This window comes from Abramis brama (assembly GCF_963993115.1).
Source record: "Abramis brama genome assembly, chromosome: 4".
NCBI classification, from domain to species: domain Eukaryota; kingdom Metazoa; phylum Chordata; class Actinopteri; order Cypriniformes; family Leuciscidae; genus Abramis; species Abramis brama.
In genome coordinates this window covers 58,555,424-58,565,423 of record NC_139966.1, presented here as the reverse complement: position 1 = coordinate 58,565,423, position 10,000 = coordinate 58,555,424, and the positions used below count along the sequence as shown (strand labels likewise).

Genomic DNA, 10,000 nt, shown 5'->3' with positions numbered 1-10,000 from the left:
AAGATCATTTTTCTAATCCCATTGGCAGATACTTCTGCTTGTTTTAAGCAAGAACTCTCTTAATTTTCTTTTTTTATTCTTCCAGAAAACAAGATAGAATTTCTCATGTCGTTTTACTTCTCTAGTAAATGCTTCTTGATTATAATAATTTTTTGATATTTGAACTAGACTGCAAAAATGCTTTTCTTACTTAGTGTTTCTGTCTTGTTTCCAGTGCAAATATCAAAAAAAATCTTACATCAAGATACATTTACTAAAGTAGGAAAATGCCATAAGAAATTATGTCTTGTTTTCTGGGGGAATTAATCAAAATTAAGTGAGTTTTTACTTAAAACAAGCAAAATGATCTGCCAATGGGGTCAGAAAAATAATCTTAATTCAAACAGAAACAAGATTATTTTTCTGACCCCATTGGCAGATTCTTTTGCTTTTTTAAGCAAAAACTCACTTAATTTATATTTATCTCCCCAGAAAACAAGACATAATATCTTATGTAATTTTACTCATCTAGTAAAGGCATCTTGATTTAATAACTTTTAGATATTTGGACTGGAAACAAGACAGAAACACTAAATAAGAAAAGCATTTTTTACAGTGCACTTTTGTAAACATTTTTTTTTTACTTTTAATCGCATACTTAAGATTTATTGTCATAATTTCTACTTTTTTATGACCATTTTCGCATCTTCTCACTGCGATCTCGGCTGGCAGTCGCTGTGCTCCTCCAGTGTGTGTGAGTGTGTGTGAGTGTTCAGCTGCTGATCTTGGTGAGCATCTTGTTGATGGCCTGTTTGACGTGTGTTGTGGAGCTGCGTCTGCGGGTCTTGCCCTGAACGGCGCGCCGGCGCCGGATCTCTCGCAGGAGCTCGTGAAACGCCTCGGCCACGCCTCCACCCGACCCGACCCGGTCCGCGCACGCAGAACACTCGTAGAACGCGCACGCCATATCGGCCGCCAGTCGCTCGCCCTCCTCCGTGGCCACCTGACGACCCAGGTCCAGATCCGCCTTGTTCCCCAGCAGGACCAGAGGCACGTGTTTGGGCCGCTTCACCTCGTCCAGGAGCCCTTTAAAGGAGACAGCATGAAGATATCACTTTTCCCGTCTTTAAAGGTGCAGTGTGTGATTTTTAGCGGCATCTAGTGGTGAGGTTGCGAATTGCACCCAACAGAAGTTACGGTGGCCGACAGGAAGTGATGTCGTCGTCTGAGACAGCAGAGAGTAGCCAGTTAAACAATGAGGTTTCTTTACAAAGATCAATGAAGATGTTTACTTTATTATTCAGTAAAACGATATGTTATAGCGAATATTATTGTCACTTGTTCATCACTGTGTCAGTGTTTTATTCGCTGACTTTAGCTCGCTTCTTTACATGAAGAACAACATAGTGACGAAACGCGTTTGTCCATTCAGGGCCACCGTAGAAATATGTCGATGTAAGGCGACCCGCGGTGTGTGTAGAGAGAAATGACTCATTCTAAGCTAATAAACACATAACGCTTCATTATGTAAGGTCTTTATACACCACTGAAAACATAGTGATGTTTATTATATTGCATTTCTGTCAACAGATCCTCCTAAATATCACACACTGCACCTTTAAGTGCTATAATCGGGTCCCCTGTGCTTTCTCCGTGTGTCAGTGCTGTAATCGTCCGCTTCTACCGACACAGTGAAACCCAGTAACTGTGTTCTGGTCAGTCTTTCTCTCAGAGCGTGACAAAATAAGCCGATCAGATTTCGCTCTCCTTCTGACGTATGAAGAGGACCTTATTATAATATTACCGGCCCTTAATCTGCACGTTTACACACACCAGCCGACATTTGGTTTCGCGAGCGACAGCAGAGCCCAGTTCTAACGCACTGATGAAGATCCAGCAGAGCCTGAAGCTGTTCTGTGGTTGAGCTTAGACGAGCACTGAACACTATTGACCAGAACATGTCACCGCTGTCTTATAAAGACCTCAGGAACTGTGGACACTTGTGGAGAAGTGAAACATGATGATGAGATGATCAGTGTAACTCCACAACAACTACAGAAATGTCTCCACTAACATTCAGAAGCTCTTCCTGAGTCTCTCCGTAAGGCTGCACTCGCTCCTGGTGATTCTGGGATTCTGGATGAGGGAGATTGGCCTGTTCTGTTATTGCCGGAGTTTCTGAAGCTCGTGTAAAGACTCCGCCCTCTTCTGAACGGAGGCGGAGCTAAAGCTCATTTGCATTTAAAGGTGCAGTCTGTAAGAATGACAGCTAGTGGTCAAGATAGGTACTGCAGTCCAAATTCACGATATCAGAGATCGTTGTTTCCCCGCCTCCTCAGACTCGACGCTCACGCGGGTCGCCAGTTTGAGAACATGCAAAAGGAACGAGTGCAATCACCTTTAAGAGGAGCCACGTCCTCGAAGCTCCCGCGGTCCGTGATGTCGTAGACTAGGATGAACCCGTCGCCCCATCGCATGTGAGCCTCCTTCTGCAGGACGTCCTCCTGACCAACACACACACACACACGTAAAAATGACTTCATCCTTACCCGTACTTTATAACACATCTTTCCCTCGCGGGTCAAAATGACCCGAGGCCCTAAAATTATACTTTTTTTTTTGTTGTTGCTTATTTTATTTCTTTTTGATATATTTTTTAATGCAATATTTTTGGAGATATTTTGTTATTTTTTATTTTATTTACCTTTAAATTACTAGATTTGATCAATAAATTATAAATAAATAAACAGTATTATATTTAAGCACATTCCTCACAATTTTATGCATAACTCTTTTAATTCAGCTCTAAATATCTTACATTGGGTGTCTTTGTCGACCTCTTGTGGAAATAAAATAATAATATAAGATGATATTTCATGACTCTAGATGGCCTTATAGCTCTATATGGTTCAGATGAGCTGTTCCTCTGGGTCCTAAAGTCAGTTCTCTTCAGTGTGCATTCAGATACACATGTACACATTATACAATCATTTTTTGGTGAATTTTGAGCATTTTTCAGTTTTTCTATTTATTCCTAATGGGGGCAAATTGAGCCGCGAGAGAAGGATTTGTTACTTTTTAAAATTTCAAACTCCTCGAATTCATTAAAAAAAATGTGTGTGTATTCGTGGTTCAAGTGCGCCAATAGTCCTGGGGTCTTGGACCCTCTAATGAACACTACATTTTTTGACAAATTTGAGGAAAGGATGAGGGTTAATGTACAAAAACATGCTTTGTAAATCATAATTACGACATTCTAAGTCATACTTATGAAGTGAGAAGTGAAAGTGCACCTGTCCGGCTGTGTCCAGAATCTCCATGCTGACCGTCTCGTCGTCAATAACGGCCTGGTGGCGATAGGTGGACTCTGTCAGACACACACACACACACACACACACACGCTGTGTTAGTGGACAGAACATCTGTGTAACACGAGAGATTACAGCAGATTTACTGCGACTGAGTCCTAAAGCTCAGAGTTCGTCTTAGAGTTACTGTTTATTCTAAATGATTTATCATTATTGTTTTAATAATCTTGAATGAGAATAACCTCCTCTTGCAGCATCTCTTCTCTTCTCTGATGATGTGGGCGGGGCTATAACCTGTCACTCACATGAGATCAGCCAATAGCAAACCACAACCATCCAATCAATTCCCCACAGACACAATCAAGCCCCGCCCACATTTGTTCTTGTTCCTGAAGCGTTTCACTCGGATATACGACACTATAGAGAGTTTCATGCGACTTTAATTTGAACTTGACTGTTATATGGTAAGTTGGAATCTAAAATTCCCAAAAAAGAATTGATTCTTTGATTCCGAGTCATTCAGAATCAAGAGTCGATTCCTCTTTAGATTCAATATTCAACCAAAATTCGCTGTTCCAAAAAACTTCTTGTGCTTGATTTTTCATTTCATTTTCATTTTTCACTTTAGTGCTTTAGTTAGACTCTATATTTTATATTGTTTTGCGTCAAATTATATTCTTTATCTGACTTTTGTTTTTTACTTTCAAATGACAGTAAATTTAATGGACATTTGTTCATACTTCTTTTCACTTTAAGTGACTTTTTGTAAATAGATGAATAAGAATTTAAATATTTTTCAGAGTCGATTCCAAAATCTCTTGAATTTCTGGAACGGGAGCATGTTGTGCTTTGGCCCAGGTGCATTGTGGGACATAAATTGGCTCTGTGTATTTGACTCTACATCACTTCCATTTCTGGCTAATGCGAGAGCTGGCAGGACAAAACCTGTCACACACACACACACACACTCACACAGACACACTCTCTCTCACACACACACACACTTACACACTTACACTCACACAGACACACACACTTACAGACACTCTCTCACGTACACACACACACACACACACACACACACACACACACACACTCTCTCTCACACACATACTTACTCTCACACAGACACACACACTTACAGACACACTCTCTCTCACGCACACACACACACACACACACACAGCCATGTTTATGTGATTTGTGAGGACATTCCATAGGCGTAATGGTTTTTATACTGTACAAACTGTATATTCTATCCCCTTACACTGCCCCTATCCCTAAACCTACCCATCACAGGAAACATTCTGCATTTTTACATTTTTAAAAAAACACTGCTTAGTATGTTTTTAAAGCCATTTGAAAAGTGAGGACCCCCAAAATGTCCTCATAAGTCACGTATTTTCCAGAGTGTCCTCATTTGCAGGTGTGTTTTCATAAAAATGTCCTCAGTTGTCATGAAAACAAGTACACACTTACACTCACACAGACACACACTTACAGACACACTCTCTCTCACACACACACACACACTCACACACACACACACTTACACTCACACAGACACACACACTTACAGACACTCTCTCTCACGCACACACACACGTGTAAGTGTGTGTGTGTGTGTGAGAGAGTGTAAGTGTGTGTGTGTGTGTCTGTAAGTGTGCGTGTGTGTGTCTGTCTGTGTGTGTCTGTATGAGTGTAAGTGTGTGTGTGTGTGTGTTTGTGTGTCTGTGAGTGTGTGTGTGTGTGTGTGTGTGTCTGCGAGTGTGTGTGTGTGTAAGTGTGTGTGTGTGTGTGTGTGTGTGAGAGAGAGTGTGTCTGTGTGAGTGTGTGTGTGTCAGTGTGTGTGTGTTTGTGTGTCTGTGAGTATGTGTGTGTGTGTGTGTGTGTGTGTGTGTGTGTGTGTAAGTGTGTGTGTGTGTTTGTGTGTCTGTGAGTATGTGTGTGTGTGTGTGTGTGTGTGTGTGTGTAAGTGTGTGTGTGTGTGAGAGAGAGTGTGTCTGTGTGAGTGTGTGTGTGTGTGAGTGTGTGTGTGTGTTTGTGTGTCTGTGAGTATGTGTGTGTGAGTGTGTGTGTGTGTAAGTGTGAGTGTATGTGTGTGTGTGTGTGTAAGTGTAAGTGTGTGTGTGTGTGTGTGTCTGGATTGACGTTCTGGACAGAAACTCAGGACTGAATGAAAGTGTTTATGAATGTTTCTCGGCACATCGAGTCCAAGCGTCTGCTGGCTCTCAGTCAGTGTTTAACTCACGAACGAACGCTTGAATGTCATTTGGCTCTCATCATGAGAACACAAAGTGCTCTATTATACTATTTTAAAAGCTCCTGATGTTGTTTCGACGTCTCCTACAACAGATTCACATTCATCCAAGGTAAAACACTGTAATCTCCTCATAATCTCCACTGCAGCATCAGCTCTTTTCTCTCAGTGTCTGAAACGCTTCGTTCGGAGATTCAGTCTCTCTAAGCTCCGCCTCTCTGAGAGCTGCTCTGCTCTGATTGGTCAGAAAGCAAACGCTCATTATCATATCTGAATCTCAGCTCTTGATCTCAGTGATACGAACAGTAACGATGGCGTGGGTTTTACCGTATCAATCTCAGAAAACAGCGTCTTCTCCACACGAACAACACGAGCCAAACTCTTCCAGTCTCAGATACACTGCAGCGTTTGAGGGCGGAGCTAAGAGACGCTGCTCAGCCAATCAGGATCCTTTATCCCTGAAAAGCGCTTGATTTCCACTAAACTCCTTCACCGCAGCTCTGCATCTGGACTGGTTTAATCTGAGGACAGTAAACGAATCTTCTTTATTCATCAGGCGTCTCTGGCGCTGAACTCAATTACGTTTGATGGGCAAGAATGTGCAGAACGCTCTGATGAATGGAGAGTGTGTTTATAAAACAGACCTTTTCATCCGTTTATATTCTATATTCGCTCACATGACCTTCACCGCCTCTGTATTTCACTCACTTCAAAGACGCTTATTGTGTCTCCTCAAGTCTGTCCTGAGTTTGCAGAGGTCAAAGGTCATCCGTGATGAGGTCATATGACACGACATGCCTCATAATCTTGAAGCAGAATAACTTCTCATCTCTTCTCTGATGACGAGGGCGGGGCAACCTGTCACTCACATGAGATCAGCCAATAGCAAACCACAACCATCCAATTAATTCCTAATAGACAAAATCAAGCCCCGCCCACATTTGTTCTTGTTCCAGAAGTGTTTCACTCTGATGTACGGCACAATAGAGGAGAACAGACTTTCTGAAGTGTTATGGTGTGTGTGTTTCTCACCGAGTGTCGGGTCGTACTCCCAGATGAATCTCTTGGTCAGGAACCGAACCACCAGAGCTGAGGAGAGAGAGAGGGAGAGAGGGAGAGAGAGACACAGAAACCCATGAAAGTAAGACCCAAAACATCACAATATACACACAATATTCACAGATATATGATTATTAGATATAAAATACAATAATTTAATTTAATCTTAAACACATTTAATCCTCATACAGAGTGAATTCAAGAGGAATAAGTTGTTTATTCACATTATTTTAATGCCCAATTCAGTACATTTGAATCAAAATTATTAAATTAAACTAAATTCTAAGAATGATTCTATAAAAAAGTTATTTCTGAACATCCAGTTTTTAAAATGTTTCAAAAGCGTTTCTTCTTGGTTCTGTGAACGTTACGGGAACAGTAACATTGTATCATTCTTCAAACATTATGGAACGTTACTTTTGAATCTGAACGTTCTGAAACTAGAAACATTTAAAAAACGTTACATTTAAAAACAAACATTCCATGATCGATGTTTTTGTGTGAATGTTCTGAGAACATTATTAAAGAGCAGAGAACTCTGAACGAACGTTATATTAATGTTACTGGAAGAACGTTTGTTCATAACGCTGAGAGAACGTTATTAGAACATTCCCTGTTTGCTTGTGAATCTGAATCACGGATGATCGCTGGAAAGCATCTCTGTGTACTTCTGCTCCTCCAGTAAATGAATCTTGATTTGAGAATGTTTGGGTATTTGAGCTGGAGAACGAGACAGAAACTCTGACTGAGAAAAGCCTGTTGTGCAGTGTGAGGAAGAACGTCCACACATCGTGACGCAGATGTCGAGTGAATGCAGGAGAGGAACACGCGTGTGTGTGTGTGTGTGTGCTGTCTGATATAATGAGTGTGTGTGGGAGCGGGTGTCCTCCTTCAGGTCCTCTCGCTGCCGTATGACGCATGAACACAGAACAGGAATAGACGGTGAATTCTCTCGCTCATCAGAGATCAGTCCAGAGCGAGTGTGTGTGTGTCCACTTAAAGATCCTGGTGTTCAGAAACACCTTCACTGATGAAACACCTGCTGATTAATGACTAACAACACACTCTAACCAACCCCTCGCCTGTGTGTGTGTGTGTGAGAGAGAGAGAGATAGTGTGTGTGTGTGTGAGAGAGAGTGTGTGTGTCAGAGAGAGAGAGAGTTGAGTGTGTGAGAGAGAGAGAATGTGTGTGAGTGTGTGTGAGAGAGAGAGAGAGTGTGTGTGTCAGAGAGAGAGTGTGTGTGAGAGAGAGAGAGTGTGTGTGTGTGTGTGTGTGTGTGAGAGAGAGAGAGAGTGTGTGTGTGTGTGTGTGTGAGAGAGAGAGAGTGTGTGTGTGTGAGAGAGAGAATGTGTGTGTGTGTGTGTGTGTATGTGAGAGAGAGTGTGTGTGTGTGTGCGTTTGAGTTTGTGCTTGAATGTGTGTGTGTGTGTGTGAGAGTGTGTGTGTGTGTGTGTGTGTGTGCGTTTGAGTGTGTGTGTGAGAGAGAGAGTGTGTGTGTGTGAGAGAGAGAGTGAGTGTGTGTGTGTGTGTCTGAGAGAGAGAGAGAGAGAGACAGTGTGTGTGTGTGTGTGTGTTTGTTAATGCACTTCAAAAAATGATGTCCTTCCTCTGTAGTTTTGTCTTGTTTTCCTGAAAGATCACGTGCAATAAAATAAACTCTTCGGTCAAATTCTTTTCTTCATCGGAAAGGAACAAACTTTCGGCACTTGATAAACACAAAATAAATCATGTTCATGATCTGAACAGGTTTAATGATCCTGTAAACAATGGTAGTTTCTAGTGGAAGCGTGAGGAACTGCAGCCGAACAACATCTCACTGAAGATCAGTTTATCAGACTCACATCTGGAACACGACTCGCTCACATTTATGAATTTTCATACAGTTTTAGAGTAAAACATGTTTTTGAAAATAGTATTTTTGCACATTTTTCATAACAATAAACGTAAAATTCTTTAAAAAAATTTTTTCACTTTTTTTCACTTCAGCAATAATCTGCCTAGTGTCGTCTTTAAAAAGAGATCAAACTTCTTCATCTTTCCCTCCATTAGTCTGGAGTTCTGGGAATCTCATAACAGTGTTCGCCTGTAGTCTCTGTGTTAAACAGTGTCAGCACAGGATCCAGCGGGTGTTCGTCTCTGATTATGTCTGTGTGTCGCTTCGCTCTGATTGTGCCGTTTATCATCCCAGTCCATTAACTACCTGTCCAACACAACAACGAGTGACGATCTCAGACGCATTGGCCAGCGAAAACACTTTTACAGTCTTGATGTTGTTTCAGGCTCTGCTAGAACTTGAATGTTGATTATTCTCCTCATATTCTCCATTGTTGCGGCTCCTCTCTTCCCAGTCTGTCAGTAACGCTCTGTTTACTTCCTGTCTCTATGAAGCCCCTCCTTCTGAAAGCACACTGTGCTCTGATTGGTCGGCTGGAGCAGTGTGTTGTGATTGGTCGAGCGCTTCGAGTGTGTTTGGGAAATGTCCCGCCCCTTACCATAACACCAGTTTAACACACTACTAACTAACTCAACCAGGCCCCGCCCCTTTATTCTGCGCATTAATTATTATAATGAGGAATATTGTGACGTGTTTGTTCCCGGAAGAAACTCAAGATACAATGGAGGCGTTTCAGGAGTTCAGAAACTCTGACACTGATATAGAGAAGAACTGGAGCTTTGGAATTAACTTTAAGCAGATGTATATGTTTCAGTCCTGTGATGTTGATGACATCATCTCGCCCTCAGGGGCGTGGCTCTAGAGTGAGAACGCCCCCTCATCCTAAAAACAGCTACAAATATCAGGTTATATTTCTGGAGTCTTTCAGCGTGTGTTTTCCGAGTCCTACAGATTCTCTTGTACAATGTTGTTTCGTTTAACATCCTAAAATATTCATATTTTCTTTGACGGACAAGTGCAAGTTTTTGAAAACAGTCTCCGTGTAAACGACAAAAAAGCGAATCTCTGAAGACAATGACGTCATGCACATGCGTATTACGTGTTCAGTCTATAGCGTTTCATCGCCATCTACTGGCCCGGCAGCAGAATGCAGCGTTTTTAGTCGTTTTCGCGGATCCGTGTGAATGTTTATCGTTTTAAGCGTAACGTTGTCTTGTAAACTTATCTATATTTGTTTACATTTTTTTTTTACTCTAAAAAATGCTGGGTTGTTTTAACCCAATTTTGGGTCAAATATGGACAAACCCAGCCATTGGGTTAAATTATTAAATAAAATTTTTAACCCAACGTTTGGGTTTGTCCATTTTTGACCCCCCTTTTTTAGAAGACTAACACGTAACACACATGTGCATGACGTCATCGTCTTCAGAGATTCACGTTTTTGTTGTTTCCATGGAGACCCCGTTAAAAAAAACTAAAAACGTTAAACGAGCGGCCAA

At 41.5% G+C, this 10,000-nt stretch overlaps 1 protein-coding gene across 1 annotated transcript in view; it reads right to left on the bottom strand.

The window, feature by feature from the left end:
• The window catches only part of rerg (RAS-like, estrogen-regulated, growth inhibitor), a 20,628-nt gene that overhangs the window by 738 nt on the left and 9,890 nt on the right, over positions 1–10,000 (bottom strand). Inside the window, exons 3-6 of the mRNA XM_084111023.1 lie at positions 6,580–6,636; positions 3,273–3,346; positions 2,378–2,483; positions 1–1,065 (exon numbers count right to left, since the gene is read on the bottom strand). The exon at positions 1–1,065 is cut by the window's left edge and continues 738 nt beyond it. Of these exons, the coding sequence (XP_083967149.1) occupies positions 752–1,065; positions 2,378–2,483; positions 3,273–3,346; positions 6,580–6,636 (551 nt within the window). The 3' untranslated portion in view covers positions 1–751. The remainder of the gene's footprint in view (positions 1,066–2,377; positions 2,484–3,272; positions 3,347–6,579; positions 6,637–10,000) is intronic.